The 20,848-nt window shown below is 42.3% G+C and overlaps 1 protein-coding gene across 1 annotated transcript in view; it reads right to left on the minus strand.

The window, feature by feature from the left end:
* Nucleotides 1-1,156: 1,156 nt before the first annotated feature.
* The window catches only part of erfl3 (Ets2 repressor factor like 3), a 59,605-nt gene continuing 39,913 nt past the window's right edge, over nt 1,157-20,848 (minus strand). The window contains exons 2-5 of the mRNA XM_084727186.1: nt 18,748-18,982; nt 4,088-4,203; nt 2,753-3,903; nt 1,157-2,076 (exon numbers count right to left, since the gene is read on the minus strand). Of these exons, the coding sequence (XP_084583312.1) occupies nt 1,417-2,076; nt 2,753-3,903; nt 4,088-4,203; nt 18,748-18,982 (2,162 nt within the window). The 3' untranslated portion in view covers nt 1,157-1,416. The remainder of the gene's footprint in view (nt 2,077-2,752; nt 3,904-4,087; nt 4,204-18,747; nt 18,983-20,848) is intronic.

Consider the following 20,848-nt stretch of genomic DNA (forward strand, 5'->3'; position numbering starts at 1 on the left):
AAAAAATGGGGATTTCCTCTGACAGAGAGTTTTTAAAGGTATTTTTACTAGGATGTAGAAATATCTCTTTGAACTGGGGAACGAGTGGGTACAAAGTACTGATATAGTAAATTAAAAATTAAATCGTAACTTTTCGGATAATATATTGCAATAATAATGTATGGATGTCACAAAATCACACAGCACACATTTTAAGTACCACTTTCATATACAACCGTAATCAATGAAAGCTAGCTAGTGAACAGCTGAAAGTGGAAAGATGAGCCAAGGGGTTTTCTGGTGAGTTTTATTTTGTTTCTGATGAGTCTCAATGAAGAAGACAAAGCTAGCAAGCTAACTAACTTTGGTAATGGTTATCTAAGACACTGAGCAGCGACAGACACTAATACATTTAAGCACTAGCCCCATGAGCTAACCAGCCCCTAAATTTGGTGGCCACTTTTGGTGGCTCAAATGTAAACTCATGTAAAAAACAATACAGTAAAGGCAATTTAATACAGCTACTGTGACACTGTGTTGTCCATTTCCCTCATGAATTTCCACACTATTCTACGTCTTTGGATGTGTCATATTCTCGCCACTTAAACTCCTCTTTCCTTTCACTCCCACATTTCTTTGTCATTTAGGTTTCTGGCCCTTCTCTAATGATCGCGTTAGCAGTTTGAGTTGGCTGAGCGAACCCAGACTTCAGTAGCCGGCCAGCAAGCTAGTACTGCTCTCCATTTTTTTAGAATGTGGAACTAAAAGGCACAAAGGGATCAGGATGTTTGTGGAGCTGTCACATTGTGTTGATGAAGGCTCACAGTATGGGGATGAAACTTGGCGGCCACAGAGTAACTTTTTGTGACCACAGGCCATTGGGTCACGGTTAATATCGGACCCTGCTGAGGTGATCAAAACGCTCAAAAACATTATATACAAAATGATCTGTAAATACTATTAACAACACGTACCAAGCTAACTGTGAAAAGTGAAGTAACAGACTTAAGGATAAAAGATCACTGAATTTGTAGGTAAAGGTAAAGTTACTATGGCATTGAGAGGAAGTAAACAAACTTGCAGCCCGTAAAGCAGGCATAAATCACACTACATTGTGCGAGTAGAGAGATTTCAGCTCCGTTTAAAGTCACTGTGCCTGGGGTGGCCGAGTCTGAGTTAGTCCCACCTCCCAAAGGATGTGTCCCAGAGGAGCCCTGATCCAGACAGAGGGTTGATGGGGGATCTGACAGAACAAGAGTCAGGCTGTCTCTGAGGTGTTGGTTTATATGTGTGTATGTTGGACTGTGCTCTCAGTTCACTGGAGGTTTCAGGAATCTAGTTTGTCAGTGTGGGAGAGGGATTACAGAGGGACCATTTACATACTCCTGTGCCACCTCCAGTGCTGCTGGAGCAGTAGTGTTTGGACTGTATCTCTCATCAGCAGTCTTTGTTCTCCAGAGACAGCTGTGCAGTGGCACGATGCAGCTCGGCGCTCACCCTCAGCGGTGTGGATAAAGAGCCCTCGTACGCTAACGGGGGAGGACTGTCCCCTTCTCCGCTGCCCGTCCCGTCCTCCTCCATTTCCATTCGTCCATTACTTTGCCTCTCTCTTTCCCTCTCCTCCTCTGGTCGTACTTTCTTGTCGTCAGATTCCTCCTGTGAGGCCTCCATGCGCTGGTCTTCGCTCCAGCGCCTCTTGAAGCGCAGCTTGAGGGGGATGCACTTCGTCTGAGGTGCTCCTGCCGAGCCCGACTGAGGTGGGGGTGTGTTACCCTCCCCTGGTTCAATGGGTTCACTCTTGAGGATGGGCAGCCCACGATGCGCACTGGAGTGAATGTGCTGCGAGGTGAAGAAGGGCATCAGGCCAGGTGGAGGTGGAGCAGGGGCTTTGAAGACATCCTCGTCCAGGTCCTCATCAGGATGGGGTTGATGTTGGGGCGCAGCTGTGCCGTTAGAGAGCCGATGGTGGTGGTCAGGGGCTCTGGAGTGGCGAGGAGAGAAGAGCTCAAACTCTTCATCTCTCTCATCTGGGTCTTCATCACTAATGTCGGTCACCTCCACCTCTTCCTCTGACTCGATATCAGAGATGGGCTCCACCTGGACAGTTGGACAGACACAGGTACAGAGATGAGCAAAGCGGGAAACAGAATATGGAGGAACTCACTGATACTGATTTCAATTAATTTTATGCATATAAAACATAAAACTTATGCATATAAAACATAAAACACATACACTAAGTAACTCTAATCAAAATTATAACAAGTTCAAATCTGCACACACTGAAAAAGTAACATGTACTTGATAAATTTCTTGTAACAATTTAAACAAATACTTTTAAATAAATCTCACTACTGCAGTACAACTCACTGGCCAGTATCAAGTAAAATGTACTTTTACTAAACCCAATATTTGCGAAGATATTAAATATTACTTAATTGTATTTTAGCTAAATTATATTTATTCAAACTTGTTTATAGACAGGAACACTGCTGTCACCAGGGAGCTGAAGAGCCTCAGACAAATGGAGGGAAGAGGAAAAAAATGTTAAAATATAAAATAAGAAATTTATTACTGCACTAATAAAAGTAAATAAATATATTAAGAAGGGTTTTTTGTTGTTTTTTTTTTTTTTTAAACCTTTGTTATAAAATTCAATTGTTTTTTTAACACATCTTACAGGGGGTCCTGGCCATAAGTTGAGACCATTAGGGGGGCCTTGGCATGGAAAGGTTTCATCACAGTAGGGGATATTTGTGTTTCTGTATCTCACCTTTATCTTGGGAAGTCCTGCACTGTTTAGGGACTGTGTAGAGGACGAGGCAGAGATGAGTCCTGAGCCGCTGGCTGAGCTCAGGTCGCTGCCGAACGACAGCGAGGAGCCGAGGCCAGAGGTAGACGACATGGAGCCAGATCCTGATCCTGAGGACATGGAGCTCTGCCGGGCTTTACACTGGCTCTGACTGTCCCTCTGCTTCCTGCCCAGGGGCGGCGGCTGCAGCTTGAACTTGAAGGGAGACATGTGTGGAGGCTCCTCGCCCAGGTGGAGCGGGTGATGCATGGGGTGGGAATGGGGGTGAGGGTGGGCAGAGTGAGGCGGATGTGGGTGGTGGTGAGCAGAGTGAGCTAGAGGTGGATGGTGGTGGCGGTCTCCTCCCCTTTCTCCTCCGCCTGCTGTCGCTGCTCTCTCTGCTCTGTCACCTCTCTCTGTGGTCAGACCGCTCTTGTCGGCAGCGGGCCGGTGGGGCTGCGGGATGACGATGTTTGGGTACTGGAGGAATGCCCTGGGGCTAAGGCCATAGTTGTACACCGACTGAGTGTGGGCCTGCAGGTAGCGCTTCATGTCCTCTGGGTTGAAGGAGAAGTGGGAGCCTAACATGGGCGACAGGGTGGGTGAGGGGGTGTAGGGGAGGTGAGATGTTGGGGTCATGGAGAGCGCAGGGGACAGAGGAGGAGCAAGGAGGCCGGCTCCACCTGGCCCTGGCAGAGGGGACACAGGGAAGGGGGACAGTGGCTCTGGGTGGATGCGGTGCCCCGTGGGGCCACGGGAGCCTGGGTGCCCAGCGGGGTTACCTGGTGCTCCGTACATGCGGAACAGGGTTTCATGAGACAGACGGGGGTGGATGATACTTCTGTAACCTCCTCCTCCACCTCCAGGTCCTCCTCCTCCACTCACACCCCTCTCTCCCCTCTCCTCTCCTGCTCCCGTGTTGCCCTCCTCGATCTCAGAGTTGACCGATGTGCCGTCGCTGCAGTCGCTGACTGACCCACGTGCCATTCGTCGAGCCACAGAGCTGAACATGCTGCTGGGGCTGCGCAGGTCCTCATTTGGGGAGAGGACTTCAGAGGGGGTCGAAGGAGGAAAGCGAAAGTGAGTTCCTGCACCGGTGGGGACAGGAGGGGCGCTCTGAGGAACGCTGCTTCCTGGAGACGTAAAAGGAGGGAGAGGACAAAAAAGAGAGAGAAAATACTGAGAAAAAGTATATAATGTTCTTCTGTGTAATCTTATGCAATCATGCTATCCTATTGTGGGATTATGAGATATCTGATCATGCACAGGCATGCATGCACGCGCACACACACACAGTGCCATACAGTCCAGGCTTACCAGTGGAGCCCATGTCGATAAATGGGTAGTTGACCAAAACCAGTTTATTGAAGTTGAACTTATAGGTGAACCTCTTGCCTTTGGTCTTATGGAGGATCCTCTTGTTGTAGTAGTATCTGGTAAAGAGAATAAAGCACAGGATTTAGAAAAATGTTAAGAAAAGACACACAAAAGCTCACATGTGCTTAATGCATGATAAGACAAGGGATGTAACAATATATCGAATAAATAAAACATAAAAAAATGTCTCAGTACTGTGATGATATCAACTGCGGTACTACATTTTAGTTTATTTAAGAAAAGGACTGCTACTCGCTGATGCAGTGTTGATTTGTCTGTTGTTTTGTAATTGTATATACATAATCCAAACATTTAATGCCAAAGACAAGTTTTTGCCAGCTATGATGTTTAGGGTCATAGCTGGCAAACAAAATTTACATGAACAAAAAACACTGTACAAATCAGATTATTTAATAAAATACATTTTTCAAGTGTTTTTCAATGTCGCAAAAATAACTGTATTGTGCATTTTTTGTCATGGTTTTATCATTAGAGATGTGTATTGGCAAGTATCTGATACGTCAATATATCGTGATACTGTGAGCAAATCTTAAGTGAAGGTTAGTGAAGATACATAATAACACTGCAATCTAATGGTTGGGAGTTTAAACGTAACAAAACACAAAATGAACCACTGCCATCAATCTTTGCATGTATCACAACATCATGATAGAATGTTTTAAGAATCGATACAAAATCAGAAAACATAATATTGTGATATACAACAGTACATACCTTGAGTTTTTGGTATTGCTATATGCCTTGTAAAGACAAATGTAAATACACATATCAGAGTTAAATCACTGACTTTAGATTCGCCAGAAATATAAATACTGAGCTATTAACAGCACTGAAGCATTTAATCTATCTAACATGTATACCTCATTTTAAAATATCATTTGTTCCTGAAGTCATTAAGACCATGACAGATGTGCCTGCACACTCAAGCACACACTTTAATAAGCATGAGTCTTTCATGCCCCCCCCCCCCCCCTTTCTAATGATAGATATTACAGAGTGTTGTATGACATTTGCACAAAGCAGACCCAGTGAAGGGCGGGAGCAGGAGGAAGAGAGGGGTAGAGAGAAAGAGGGATGAAAAAGGAAGAACAGAGAGATGAGCAACAGTAGACGGACTGAGTAGGGGAGCAGCAGTGATGTTGTGTGGAGGGATAAACAAACAATCAAGAGATCAGAGGTTAATGTATGCAGCATTAACACTGCAGTCCGGTGTGGAGTGTGAATGGACTGAGAGGGCACAAGGGTGAGTAAGCAGGTAGAGCTGCAACTAACGATTGTTTTCATTACCAATTAATCTGTCAATTATTTTCTTGATTAATCGACTAGTTGTTGGGTCTATAAAATGTCAGAGAATGGCATAAAATGTTTCGGTGTTATACAAAACCCAAGATTACATCCTCAAATGTCTTGTTTTGTCTACAGATATTCTGTTTACTGTCATAAAGGAGTAACGGAACCAGGAAATATTCACATTTAAGGATCTGAAATAAATTAGAGAATTTAGGCTTTTACTTTCTTAAAAAATTACTCAAACTAACTGATCGATTATCAAAATTGAGATTAATTTAATAGTTGACAACTAATAGATTAAAAGTTGCCGTGACACAGGTGTGTGTTACTTTCTGTGTATTTTGCAGGACTGACACTTTCACTAATTCATATGTTTCAGTGCTGCTGTACTACCAGACTACAGAGGAGCTTCTTCTCTCAGGCTGTGAGACGACTCCTTCATCCTCAGCAACACAAAAAAAAGAGTTTTTTGTTTTGGAACTACAACTTAAAGCCCCACTCCTCCCAGTGTTAACTGATGTTTTTAGGTTAATGTTCTTTCTCAAACAGAGAAGGGGGGTGGGGTTAATCCAGACCAGCCAACCAGATTGGTTGACATCATTAGCATAGACAGTGATAGCACGGATTAGGGATGTTCCTAGTGACTAATTTCCCTGTTGCTTAAATGTAAATTTAATTTAGACTAGTTGACTAATCTAGCAGTAAGAAACACTCAGAAAACAGTTAAAATTGAGCACAACTTATTAACTGATTAATTGTCCAAAAAATAAAAGAATTGTATTGAGAGCCATTTGAAGCCGTTAATCACAGTCTACAATCGCAGAATTTTTTAAATGCTGGTGGAATGTGGCACTTTGCGCCGAGCAATATGAACACTGCACATTAACCTACAAAACATGATTCACCTTTTCAGACCAAAATGGATCACAGTGTCTGTGGGCAAAAGGTAACATTTACCCAGCCTGCCAAAGTGTGGCTTACATTAGCAGAACTAGCAGCAGCAGCCAGCTCTGCTTGCAGGTTAATGTCCATGTCTGTGCTTAATTCGATCACATATTGCTCCAGTCGAGTGGTTATATATAAGTTTATTCTGTCACAGAATACATTCAACCTCATTTCCATTTTCTGTGTCAAAACAATGCCAAACCACGCTGCTTTTAAGAGCTGCCATCTGCCCAACTTCGCTTCGTGTACCTTGAACGCTTTGAGGTCAGAAGTTGGAAATTTCAACTGCGAAATTCTGAGCTCCGATGTTGTCTAGAATACAGCATAAGTTATGAGAGGGATCTGGGGGGATTTTTCTCCAAGTCTTCGCCTGAAAAATGAGGACCCAAGCTGTTAGCCAACAAGCTACATCCCACGCTAAATGTCCATTATGGCGATGAAATTGACGTATAATCCAAAAGACAATGCAGTATCTACGTATATATGTTTATAACCAGAGACTAAGCAGCAAAATGGACAAATGTGACAAAGATGCAGTGCGCCTATACAACTTGATGGATGACGTATAAGCTTCTACTACAGTCATACACTATAGTTCTCGTTCAATCACAGCTAAAAAATTTTTAGCATTGACCATTAAATCAAGTCTTTTTGTCAAAACACATTTAGCGATCTGTGTGGTTAGTCAACATAGTCAGGAAATGACTCAGAATAATATGAAATATCATTAAAATGCTAAAATACTCTGGGAGTGGGGCTTTAATCTCGTTATACAACCCTGTGTGGTAAAATGATGAATAAATCTTCCTTTTTACCTTAAATGAAGGTCAGGAATTAGAAAAAAGTAAAATTTTCAGGTCTTTTAAGTTCAGATTTTGTCAGGCAAGTGTCACACACAACAACACATTCTGTTATTCATTTTGCTAGATGGACCCATCTCTTTATGTAACACCAAAAGCAAAGCCACCAATAATTCACCCCATCTTTATCTGTTTATGTAATGGCCATTCTCTCTGTTTTTTCCAAGCTTTCTCTCTCCCATGGCTCCTGCCTACAGTACAAGGCTCCATTTTTATTAACCTTTGTCCAGCTACAGCTCTTTATGTAACATCTCTCTCCTTTTCTTACCCAGATCCACATCCACTTTATGTAACCTCTAGATCCCTGGCTGCCGAGCCTCACACGCTGAGGGCTGAGATGGAGCGAAGAAAAGAGGAAGAGATAAAGAGCAAAGAAAGGAACAAAGACGCAGGGTTTGTTTGTCCGTCAGGGAGATAACAAGCCTGTGTGCCATCCACACTCACCAAAACTACCACCTATCCTTTCAACACTATCCTTGGCTATTAAACGCAAGATTTAACCAGACGGCACATTTGCTCATCATGTCTGGATGTCTACCTGCTTTTATAGCACTAAAGGCTCCGCTTTCCCTTCCTCCAGCATGTGTCTGCTGGCACAAGTTAAGTGAAGTGTGCTGACAAAGATAGGGGCTTCAGGGTATGTAGGTAATGCTGAGTTAATCAGAGCCCATTGACTATCATTACACTGAATGGTAGTTATCCAGACGGCGCTGTGTGTATGTGTGTGTGAGTGTGAGTGTCTGTCTGTTTGGTGGTGGGGAGGTGTCGCCCTTCACCCCCTCTTATTATGCTTATTACACAGACTGGTTGGGCCATTTTTTCTCTGGGAACAGACTGTTGCTCTTTTTCAATCTTCAACCCTCCTCCTCCTCCTCCTCTTCTCCCTTTATCCTACTGATACCTCTCTCTGTCTTTCTCTCATCAATTCACCTCCCCCCTCCTCTTTATCCCAACTCTCTCCTCCCTGCGCTCTCCACTCGTCCCCTGAGGCGATGGGAGAGGGTGAGAGAGAGGGAGAGACAGAGAGAGACAGGACAGGCCTGCACTGTTGAAAACATTGTTTACGCCAGGCACAAAGCAGCATGTAATTTCTGCTCTAGGGGAGACACTCACAAGGGCCGGGAAGGGGGGGGACAGACAGGCAGTTGGGAGCGAGGGGACGGACAGAGATGGGCAGGAAGTCAAGCAGAATTAAAGCCACAACAGGACTGTGATCGAATTAGCTGATGACAGAAAAGTCAACAGGCTGTGCAAGGGCCAACATATGGGTCCAAAACAAATATGGATTGCAAGAGTGGAAAACAAACAAAAACATCTAAGAGTAATTTGTTTGTGTGTCACACACATTGAAATTCCTAACTGGAGCAGAATTTCATGACATACTGCACTTTTACCAGCTTCTGAAGCACCACAGTTACTAAAATTTGATATAAACTAAACTAAACAAGCCTCCACCACTTCTTGCTTGTCGCCAGTGAATAGCATGCTAGTTAGCAAAACTAAATAAGCATCCTGCAACATCTTCCTACAATTTACTTGACTTTGTATGAGGTAAGCAGCACATCATTTCAGTTTCTATGCAAAATCGTGGAGGCAGGGGACAAACAACCCCGATTCCAAAAAAGCTGGGATGCTGCGTAAAACATAGATAAAGAAAAAAAAAAGATAATTTGCTAATCTTTTTTGACACTTACTCAACTGAAAAGAGTACATAGACAAAATATTTAATATTTTACTGTCTGTCTGTTACATCATTGATATGTGTAAATATATGCTTATTTTAATGAATTTGATTCCAGCAACATGTTTCAAACAAGTTGTGACAGTGGCAACAAAAGACACGTGTGGAATGCTCGAAACAACCTGTTTGGAACATTCCACATGGAAAACAGGTTAATTGGTCACAGGGGGTAGCATCATGATTGGGTATGAAAGGGGCATACTGTAAAGGCTCAGTCGCACATTAGCAAGGATGAGGCGAGGTTTTGGGTGGTCAACCGCATGTCGCGTCCACTGGATGTATATGCGCCTCTGTAATGTCACCCATAGGTTTCTGAAGAGCCATAGTCAAGCTCACAGTGCGGTCCCTCTGATTCAGCTAAGTAATCCAAAAATGGGCGATGATGCAGAGCAAGAGTGGAGCTGAGGTGGCCGAATGAAGTGGCTACCCTAGCGGAATACCATTTAAATGGGTGAGTTGTACAAAAATTCACCCCCATTGTCATGAACGGGGATATGAGCTATATAGACTAAAAACATTTTTGTCGCAGGCTGTAAAAACATTTATTTCTGCTGTAATGTTGACTATTTTATTATGGGGGGTCTCAGGCGCCCCTATAGCTCAGTTGGTAGGGCGTGTGCACCATGTGTTGAGGCTATCAGTCCTTTGCAGCGGCTGCCGGTTTGATTCCCGCCTGTGGCACATTTGCTGCGTGTCATCCCCTCCTCTCTCCCCTCTTCCTGTCATATCTTCAGTTGTCCTATCTAAATAAAGGCAAAAAGCCCAAAAATAACCTTTAATATGGAGGGTCTCGGGGGATTAACTTGCTGTTAGAGCCAGCCACAAGTGACCATTTGAGGAACTGCAGTTTTTTGCACCTCTGAGTGACCTTAATTTTTCAGACCCAGGGGTTGCCACTTGGCTGCATCACGTTCAGTGGATCCTCACAGTAATAAAACAGCTTTGTTACTATTCTATCTTCACTGATGTAAATGAGGGGGACAAAATATTTGAAACACCTCTCACTATTCATCAACATCACAGACTACATCCTCCAAAATGACTATGAAGTTAAATCAACACCTCTCTAAAACAATTTTAGCAAAAACTGAACATTATACCCTTCATGACCATACAAGTTATTGTTGGCTGCTGTACTAGACTGCATTAGTTTTAACTAGGAGTACCTCCTAAACTAGCATCTGAGTGTGTAATTGGCATAAACATGGACACATCCCAAAGGCCAATAATATCACTGTGCTGACACGTGTGTCTGACCCTAGCTCATGGCAGTCTGATAGTAGGGAGTGTGGCCAACTCAAATTTTGTGTGCTGTTGGCTGCACTCACAAATGTAGCTAATACAAAGAATGCTGAAATGCATAGTTGGAAGCAGACAACAACTTTGCGTAATTCTAGCCGCAGCAACTGAAGCTGTGTTTAGAGCACATGGTCACCCATTCTTTCTCCATGCCCCCTCCTCCTGCGCCGTCATACAGGCAGACTGTCTTTGAAGAGCATTTGAACTCACTTCAAAAGAGAAGAAAGAGATTCTTTGAGTGCCTGTGTTTAGCTGCCCACCGCACTCGCCTTACACACACAAGTACACTCATATACACACACACACCTCTCCCTTATCCTGACTCTATAAACTGCCATCTCATTCAGGCATACTCAAACACATGGGCGCATGTGTGCCCCCACACACCCCCAGAACGTATCATCCAGGAGATGCAGCTTTATCCCTCTCGCTGTTTAACCAAAAGAGTAGATTGAACAATCAATGCAAGTATGGATTTAGGCAAAGCCTTCAGGGAAACCGAGGGGAGGCTTTCTATCAACTCAGTTGTTACTGTGTGTGATTCTAGGCCAGGGATTAAGGCTGTGATTACATATGCCTGCTGTGGTCCAAAACAATATGATCAAAGCAGAAAGAGACACACACATCAGAGCGCAGGAACTCAGTGGCAATGAATGAACACACATTACACACCTTAGCCAGGACTGAAGCCATTTACGGGGAAATAACACAGTATTATTATTTAACCTTGTGTTATTTGACATGTTTGAACAGGCTAATATAAATAGTTTGTTCATTTAACACAACAATATCTGGAACACAAACAACCATACATTAACTTAAAATGAAAATACAAAATAAAACAGAACAAAACTTGAAAAGTTATGACTCAAAGGAAAACTAGTCTTCTTTTACTCTAAAAAAATTGCTCATTGCTCCGACTGTCCACCAGTTCCACTGGATATGATAACATTGTGCTCATCAAGTGACTGAATTTGAATATGAATATCATTCTTGCAAATGGAGCTCAGTAAAGTAGCGCTAGTTCTTCATGTTCTTGCAACTTGATTGGGTGTGGTCAGATTGGTTCAAACAAACTGGATCTAGAAAATTATGGTTTGAATTGCTGATTATGAATGGTGGTAATGTTAGTTAATTCAGGAAATGAACTGTTTTAGGGCACACTTTTTAAATTACATATTTTGGCTTGGGGGAAGGTCTTTTCAAGTCAAAAACACAAGTCCAAGTGAAGCAACAGGTCATTGGTGTTGCAGCTCTAGTCGAATTGCAAGTACAAGTCTTTTTTTGATTTTGCTGAGTCATCAAATTCATCCAATTTTTGACTCAAGTCTGACTCAAGTCCAAGTCAAATGATCAGACTATCATTCAGGTTTCAAGTTCAAGTTTTAAGTTTGGCTAACCTGGAGGTTTGTCTACAAACTGTATGCTTGCCTGACCCCTCATGCTTGTTGCCCCGTTTCTTTAGCAGCGTTGCAGTGTTCTGACATCTCAGAGAGTAAAATGTTATCATAACTGTTACAACTGATGGCCAGAGCAAGTATGGAACGTGACGTGTCTCTGTCCCGACAGTTCAGATAGTGAGGTATTACTTGAGGACAAAAGACCTGTCCACTATTGCTAACTTTTTGTATTAGCCTATAATATGATATGTGTATAAGGTCACCAATCTATTTCAGTATCACTGTATGCACACACACACACACACACACACACACACACACACACACACACACACACACACACACACACACACACACACACACACACACACACCAATGTCAACACTAAAGATGAAGTAAACCAACCCGCTTGTGTGTGCGTGGACAGGCTGTGCCTTGCCCATTGTTGGGCTGTAAATAGGCGCTGACTGTGACAGGAAGTTGGGATTACAATACTCCCCATGAGCCCCGTGTTTATTTTCTGCCTCTTTCGTCAGCATTGGCTTTTACACACACACATCCCAGCCAGATCCTTCTCTGCACACATGCACACACACACCAGCTGCTCACACTCAGGTGTGTGTGCGCACATGTGAGAGTGCTTTGTGTAGAGGCCAGGTTTGACGAGTGTTTACTGTCTCAGAAAGGAAATGAAATGTGTTTGTGCAGGGATGTGGGCTGAGTTAGGTGTATGATAAGGGAAGGTGTCACATGACATGCTCTGTGTATATGTGTGTGGGGTGGGGGTTATATATGTATGTGTTTGTGTGTGAAGAGGAGGATCTCGTCAGGGTCCGATTAGGCTGGTCACATGCTCCGTGGGTGTGAATATGTGCTCGAGCACACTCTGGTGTGTGTGCATTCCACCCTCATAGAAAATAAAGGCCTCATTCAGTCAGGGACAATGACATACACACAACGCTCATGTACACTGAACACATACATGCTGAAGAGAGAGACAATGGAAAGACAATGCACGCAAGCATACGTCGAACACAAAGTCATACAGTGGTACTGTCCCTGGATGCTCCCTCTGCAGTTTCTCCCTAGCCCTGGGTGTTTCCACACAATGTGCTGCTGTAGAGAGGGGCCTTCTGACCTACAAACACACCCGGCCAGCTAGGTGAGTAATACTCTGTGCATATGCAGCAATATTTCCTGCAGTATGTGTTGTAGATGTGGTCACTGAGGTTACTTCTAAAAAGCACATCAGAGCCACGTTTAGTGCTACAGATTAAAAATGGCTACTGTAGGCTCTATCAGGGATTTCTTTGGAAAAATAGGACAGTGGAACAGTCACATTATACTTTACCATGGTACCATAAATTTTTTATTGATATTTGTGTCTAACATGTCTTCAGACATTTTAATATTATGAATCTCTCTCATCCACATACCCCTCCCTATATCTCATAGCTAAATAAACAATACACAGAATATTAATAAGCGATAGTACAGTTCCAAAAACAGATTCATCAGAACACTTTGAAAAAGTAAAATGAACTAAAAAGTAAATAAATGAAGTAACGTAAATTAAAAAAAAAAAAAAACGTACTATACGAACAATGCAATTTGTCAGCTGTCATTTTAAAAAAAGAGGGTATTAGATGCATTTTCTCATATAGTTTATTTAATTATGATGACGTGACATTTGTTGGGGTCTGTACCCAACATATGCATTTTTTTTTTTTTTTACATCTGGACAACATGATTTGTAGGTCAGTGCATCTCTGCAGCACTACAGTACTTCTTTATAGAGCTGTTTTGTCCCACATTTTTCCTTTATCAAAAAATTGCAGCTTCTACGATTTGGGTAAAATTTTGATTATTTGTGCAGCCCTACATTTGATAAACAAAATGCCCTGACTTTTACAGCTTCACCATACCCAGTAGTCGTCTTGTGGAACCTTCACTCTATTTATGTGCTTTTCTGTGGGCAGTTTTCCAGCTGTGGCGGCCCATCACAGTCAAATGAATGTTGGAAATGAAGCAAACAGTGCAAACATGTGTGCAAGCAAGCATGCATGGACAGGAGTCTGTGTACAATGGTGCATTTGTGTATGTGAATGTGCACATGTGCTGTGTTGTTAATCTTTGCCAGCTGTGCGTGGCAGTCCCCCTGACCTCTGACCACTGTGCTGGAGCCAATGCGGGCTGCTGACTGGAGGCCAGGGGGGCCTGGAGGTCTCTAGGAGCTGGGACCTCTTAGCATGATTACACTCATTAAGCCAGCACTCTGCAATGACTGATTGGCAACAGGCTTCATTTCCCGCTACTCTCTTTTGTGGATCAGTACAAGAGAGCGAGACGGTGCGTCAGAGAATCAGGAGGCGGACGGGTTTACTTCTTTGTCCTACCAAATCATTCTTCATGATGTAAATGCACCTGAGGCTTATAGGGATAGTTTGGATTATCTAAAGTAGTATTGTATTTATCAATATTCGTGTATTCAGAGAAGCAGAGAGAGGACACCAGTGTAGAAGCTAAGCAATGAACTGTGGACAGGGTTAGCAACAATAGGTATTTTAGCCACTTCAGAAAAGGTTCACCTAAAAAAAAAAAAAAAAAATATATATATATATATATATATATAATAAAAAAAAAAACCAAATATCAGTTTTAGTGTACGCTACTTTGATGATGGGAAACTCCTTATATAAGCCAAATATAATCTCTCCAAACTCCGTAAGTGAAATCAGCAATTTTACCTTTCAGAACATGAAAGCTACTGGCATCGATCTGTTAGCTTCTTTCATTCATTTCTTACACCAAAATTGTCAGATAGCACTTACTATCAAGGATTGAGGAATATAAAATCACAAAGTGAGCATGACTGGAAAAGAGCTGAATTCATGACGGACCTGATAGAACCTTTCATGCATTTGATTCAATGTAACAGGACAGAACAAAATCATTCCTAAAAAAATTAAGCAACAACACTAATAAATGAGAGTCTAACCTCTTCACCATCAAACACGTTCACATGCACACTTACGTGCACACACTTGCACATAAACACACATGCACATACACAGTATGAGTGTAATCCTCTCAACAGGAGTGGGAATTTCACAGCAGCCGTGGGAGCGGGAGACCAGGATGACGCATGGACTGAGGCTGTGTCCCCTCAACGGAAAGCCAGCACATACGCACACATCCACACACACAATACAGCAGTCCTGATTAAGGGAATTTCCACCATGTGCACAGCAGACAGGAAAGCATAAGATCATTGAGGTAAAAATAATAATTACAAAGGCTAAGTGATAAAAAGAACACTTCAAAACAGACGTGTCTTTTCAAGTATGTGAGCATGTGTGTGTATGCTAATTGCCACATGCTGACTGTGGTCTCCATTATTAGCAGACTCCAGGTTTTCTCCATATGAAGGGCACAAGGTGGCCTGCTCTCCAGCAGTTTGCTCCATATGGGGACTGTTACCATGCACATGTGTGCTTGTGTTCCTCCTTTATAACTTCATTAATCTTTAGTGCCATTAATCCTCTTGCCACATTACTATTGATGTGTGTCTTGAGACGCTTCACTTCCAGTGTCTCTTGCAGTGAAGGACTGACGGCAGCTCTGGTGTCAAACCAGGTGACAACGTGGACGTGGGTGTGTGCATGCGGGTGTTTGTTGACTGTCCTTCTCACTCTAAGCCTGAAGTGACTCTCTGCTACATTTATAGGCACAGTGGGAGACAACCTGGCCATAAGAGGGTGGGTGGGGACAGCACACAAGAGTGCCAGAGGGGAAACTCCTGTGAAGAAAAGTTGCTGATAATCAGCCTCTAAGGCTGGTCCATCAGAGGGCACTAAGACCCGCTATATATAAGCACTTACTGTAGCCTAAGCTCCAAATCTGTTACAGCTCTAGAGGATGGACATGCTATAAATACACAGCCTGACCACAAGCATCCCCATGCATACTCTTTTTCTCTCTAATTCAGGAACTCTAAATCCTGTCTACAAGTCTGAATGTGTGTGCGCGCGCGCGCGTGTGTGTGTGTGTGTGTGTGTGTGTGTGTGTGTGTGTGTGTGTGTGACATGCATTTCAGACATTAGTAGTCCATTAATTTCCTCTGTCCCCATAAGATCACATCTGTAACAGACATTATCTTAATCTCACCAGAGTAAACGGCGTGCATAAACCCTCTCCACTCTAAATTAAGCATTTCAATGCATCTCCTTCTTTTACTGGCCTTTGTGACTTTCTTTAAAGTGCTTAGCCTAATTTTGGCCCTGCCTGGCTATAAACAACAAGCCTTGGACACACAACACAGTGAATTATATGTTGCGCTTAAAAATATGACTGTTGCAATAACCACAATTTTGAAATACTGCACTATTGACAAGTCAACCACAGGAGATGGTAAGCAACTGCAAAAAACATTATAATCTTGTTTTTTTCTTTTTCTCATGAGGATAGGCCCTTCTTGTTCTAAAATTCAATAAATGTTAAATGAATGAATCAATGCCTAAAAATATTTAACAAGCAATAAAAGGGCCAGTCACAGTTCAAACTCAGTGATCGATTGATACTGGCAGTCTGCAACTCAGCTTCCAACTTGGAAGCTGTAAGTTTTGCCACATTTTATTTTGTTATAGTGTTTATTTCAAGGTTATTCTGTTGATCTTATTGTTAGCATGTCACTAATGTGGTTACTACCACAAGCTGGGGTAATGTTGGACCAATATTCAAATACTCAGGCAAGAGAATGAAAAATGAAGTATGAATATTAAGCCTCATTTGAAGCAAAACTCATTAACAAAATTTATACTAAAGGGAAGCTGTGTTAGCTTTGTTGTTGTAATCTGATATGGAAGCCAGCTGGTTCCGCTCTGTGATTCTTGTCACCAGTGTGTGTATGTTTGTGTGTGTTACTGTAGCTGCTGTATGTAAATAAACTTGATAGAAATGCCCTGGAGGTAAGAATATAGCTACATTTGAAAAAGAAATGACCAAACTGTAGAAATTGCAACATAGTGTAAGTGATTAGCACCCGGCAGTGTTACTGCATCAATTTACTTCATTTATCATAAATGATGTTATTTGCAAAAACAACCAAAGAATGGAGACAATACCACACACTGTGCTGTTGAGCCATCCTAAATAACAGCAGGGAAAATTCTGTCACTGCAACTTACTACAACGGGAATCAGCTGAGAGAAGTTCTCCAAGGATATTGGAAGTCTTTAATACTGAACTCTAATGTGCTGAGAGGTCACTGTGTTAATAGCATGGATCACAAAATTGATCAGGTGTATCTTCTTTTTTATTATTAAACAACATTGTGAACTAAGGTTTCATTATGAAAGCCAAAAGTACAGGCAAATTTAGAAGCAGCTGCTGTGTGGCTCAGATTTGACCTTTTTGTCCTTGCAATACCAAGAATTATTTTGTTGGCCTTGAAGCAATTTGCTTTACTGACATGTCAGTCCAATTTGATTCACCTCATACTTACCAAACCTGATCTGAAGGTCAGCAAAACAGATTTAGCCAGACCATTGCATACAAAGTTAAAAATGTTCCCCAACATTAACCTTCACAATAAGTGAATGACAAGCAGCATATGAAGCTAAACTGGCCACAGGGCGGTCCAAATCAAATGATAAAGTGACAAAAATGACAGAGAATCATAATGTAGTTGATAGAAAAGTACTTGAACTACCTGAACAAAGCATTACCATGATATTGCATTAGTTATATTTTCATGTGATCATTATACTTGAACTTGAAGCTGGGGTGACAACCTTAATTGTGCCAAATCACTGTCATAACACACTAATGGGCTTGACTGAGTTCCATGAATAGAACTTTAACCGAAAGGTGTAAAGGTGTGAGTGGCCAAATGGGTCAGTGTTGTAACTCTACTGGTCCAGGTCAACGCCGTGTGAAGGCATGTGGCCAGGGTCAATCTTGCAATAGTATTATGGACTTGGTTAAGTGCTATTAGTGCCTAGGCAGGCATGACTAATGGAATGTCTGTGTGAAACAGAGCCAGAGAGTCAAAGCTGAATGAAAGGCTTCCAGCAGGTCATCGCTGTAACTGGAATCAACTGCCTGGGTCACAGATGGTATTCTCAATTTGGACTACAGAATGTTTCTTCAAAATAAATGTAGTCCCTGGGGTGTCTGTGTGTATTTAAAAGTCATAACCTAATTTACTAAACATTTGCACCAGTACTAGTTTGTCTACATGTGGAAAACAAACAACCTTCCTGATCTGGTGCTCTGATGTGCACACATCCTTTTCACACATGGAAACCACATTGCCACTGGGAAGGAGATTGTAGTGAACTTGGCCTTAGGATAAAGTATTTTAAAGAGTTCATGACCACAGGTTTGAACACAGATAGTAAATCACCTTTAGGCTCAGCTCCCTCCTCACCACAACAGTCCAGTAAAAAAGTTTGCTGCTACTGCATCAATCCAGACAAATCTCACTTCTTTCATCATGTTACTGCAGACACCTCCACTTAGACGTCCCTGAGTCACTGTCTTAACTGCTTTCTGTTCCCTTTCTCTGTCTCATTTATGAGAAAAATAGTCTTCTGAGTCAACTTCGTTCAGAGACAAGCTTACACTTTCTGTGTTGTTTTTTTTCTACCACTTGAAAATATCACTAGTCAAGGTTCGCAGTTCTTCCCTGCTAAGAGTGGCCTGGGAGAGGCACTGCATGTCCTTTGTTCTATTCTTAATAGACAAGTCTTCTGTATAATCTGATTGCAAGGTCTCACATGCCCTAGTTAACTTAGGCACTTAACTGGGGCATGTGGGCTCCTAAAATTTTACCGTATGTTTATGTGAATATGGTAAATTCCACAGATCTTTATAATAATCTTGATTACCGTGAAGCGGCAACATTAGGCTTTTCAGGAAACAGATTATCTGGTGTAAGTTAAAGGTCAGGAATAGGAGCAAATAACTATGAATGAATCCACACTCCCACATACAGATGCATAATGAAACAAACATATTCAGCAAGTCTTTCTGTCATCATACCTCAGTGCCCTGCTCAGCTTGTCGTAGTTCATTTGGGGTTTACACTTCCTGGCACCCCAAAGCCGGGCCACCTCATCAGGGTCCTTGATGACAAACTCGCCGTAGTCCCCCTGCCATGCGATCACATCATGATACTCTTCTTTCCTCAGCAGCTCCAGGATGAAGTGCCACAGCTGGATCTGCCTGGACCCGGGGCTCGACTCGGGCTTGTAGGCCCAGTCTGGAAAGGCAAACCCTGTAAAAAGAGATTAAGAGAGTGGAGGGTTAGTGTGGGTCACTGGAGCACAACAAATAACTGAATGATGATGTGGAGTGCACGTCATAAATTAAAGAAAAAAAAAAAAGACTTTTAAGACTGTATCTAATATCAAACAAGTGAGTTACAAATAACTCAAATGAACCCTGACAAATCTTGTTTGCTTCTGTAGAGCAATGCCATCGATTGAAAAATGCTTTAAAGCAAGGCAAAGAAAAGACTAAGATATGATTACAGTTAAGAGTCAGCAGTTGTAGCGGTTTCAGGTTGACTGGAGTCTATTCTATGAGAGGAAAGAGGATTAAAGGTGTCTAGCCAGGTATGGATGACATACAACAGAGCAGCTTTGTCAAGCCCAGAGTGTCCTCATTCATATTTCACATTGCACATAGCTATCTTCACTACTCTCAAGTCTTCCCTGCATTTTTTCTCTCACCCTCCAGTCAATCTTTGAATAATGTTTATGGGTTACTCTCAAACTATTTCTCTTTTGCGGGACAGTCTGACACAGTGGAGTGCAAGAGGAAGGCCAGGAAAAAGTAAAGAGAAGAGAAAGAATAAGGCAACAGATCTGACAAAAATGGCATGTGAGGCTGCTGAATTATAGAACACCCCTATAACTTAAATTGTTTGGATCCTAACAACACAAGTGTGTTCACAATAAGCTGGTTAAATTCATAGAGGCATCTTTTCCTCTCCGTTTCAGCCCTCCGCCCAGACTAAAACAGCGTTTGTAGGCCAGGACATCTCTGTAGCATGTCGATATTTAAATTAATTTAACAAATACTGCACCTTCAGCATTTTGAAAATTGCACATGGCCATATTGTGATTTAGATAAAATCTTGATTAATTGTTCAGCGCCACTGCCCACCCTAGAGCCTGGTTCTGTTCGAGGTTTCTGCCTCTTAAAAGGAAGTTTTTCCTCACCACTATTGCCTTAGTGCTTGTACTTGGTGTGAATTGTCGTCTCTCTGTAAAAAGTGCCCTGAGATAACTGTTATGATTTGGCTATATAAATAAATTGATTTGATTTGACAGATTTTGTCTGACAATATTGCAACCATAAAATTATTATTTGGTTTAGCTGTCTGTCCCACTCCTTGTGGCTGTGATGCAGTTTTGTTTTTTGTTGAATGACAAGAGGTGTTTCACTGTAGACAGAGGTCTCTACTGAAACAACCTAAAAATGGTAGCCTGGACGCGAATCATCTTCCAACGAAAAGCGTTATAAAATTCAGACACAGACAGGCTTAATGCAGACATAGACTAAGTCTTTTGTATAAACCACATCCCTGTCTCTAGGTCACCACCTTACCACAGTAGCTCTTCACAGGAAACACACACACGCACACTGAAACTACAATACTGAAAGTTGTAGTGTCAGTGGGCTTCATGGAACAGTTAGGCACATGAAAAACCTTTCCACCTCTCCTCCACCTCTTTCCTCTCGTGCAGTCATTCTTTCCTATGACCGGAGGAAAACAACGTGGCCAGTCATCTCTCCTGTCTATCCCTCCATCTCTCTCCACCCTCTGCTCGAAGGAAACGCAGAGTAAGAGACACAGAACGAGACTGTGGGCGTGGGTATATGACTGTTTGTATGAGCATGTGTGTGCCCAAATGTACGAGTTTGAAAGAGTTTATGTGCCAGTGCTCGTGTTTGAAAATGTTTGTGCAAGTCTCCCACTAACATTCTGTTGCCTGGGTGGTCAAGAAAATCTGACACGACCGAGCAAAATAGACTATAACAGTGTAATATTCAGCCAGATATAGCCTGGACTGGATTTTATTTTATCAACAATCACCCTCACAGCACTGATAAACAAGTGAGGAGGTGGAGTTAC

This window comes from Lutjanus erythropterus, chromosome 9 (genome assembly GCF_056507025.1).
Source record: "Lutjanus erythropterus isolate fLutEry1 chromosome 9, fLutEry1.hap2, whole genome shotgun sequence".
Lineage (NCBI taxonomy): Eukaryota > Metazoa > Chordata > Actinopteri > Lutjaniformes > Lutjanidae > Lutjanus > Lutjanus erythropterus.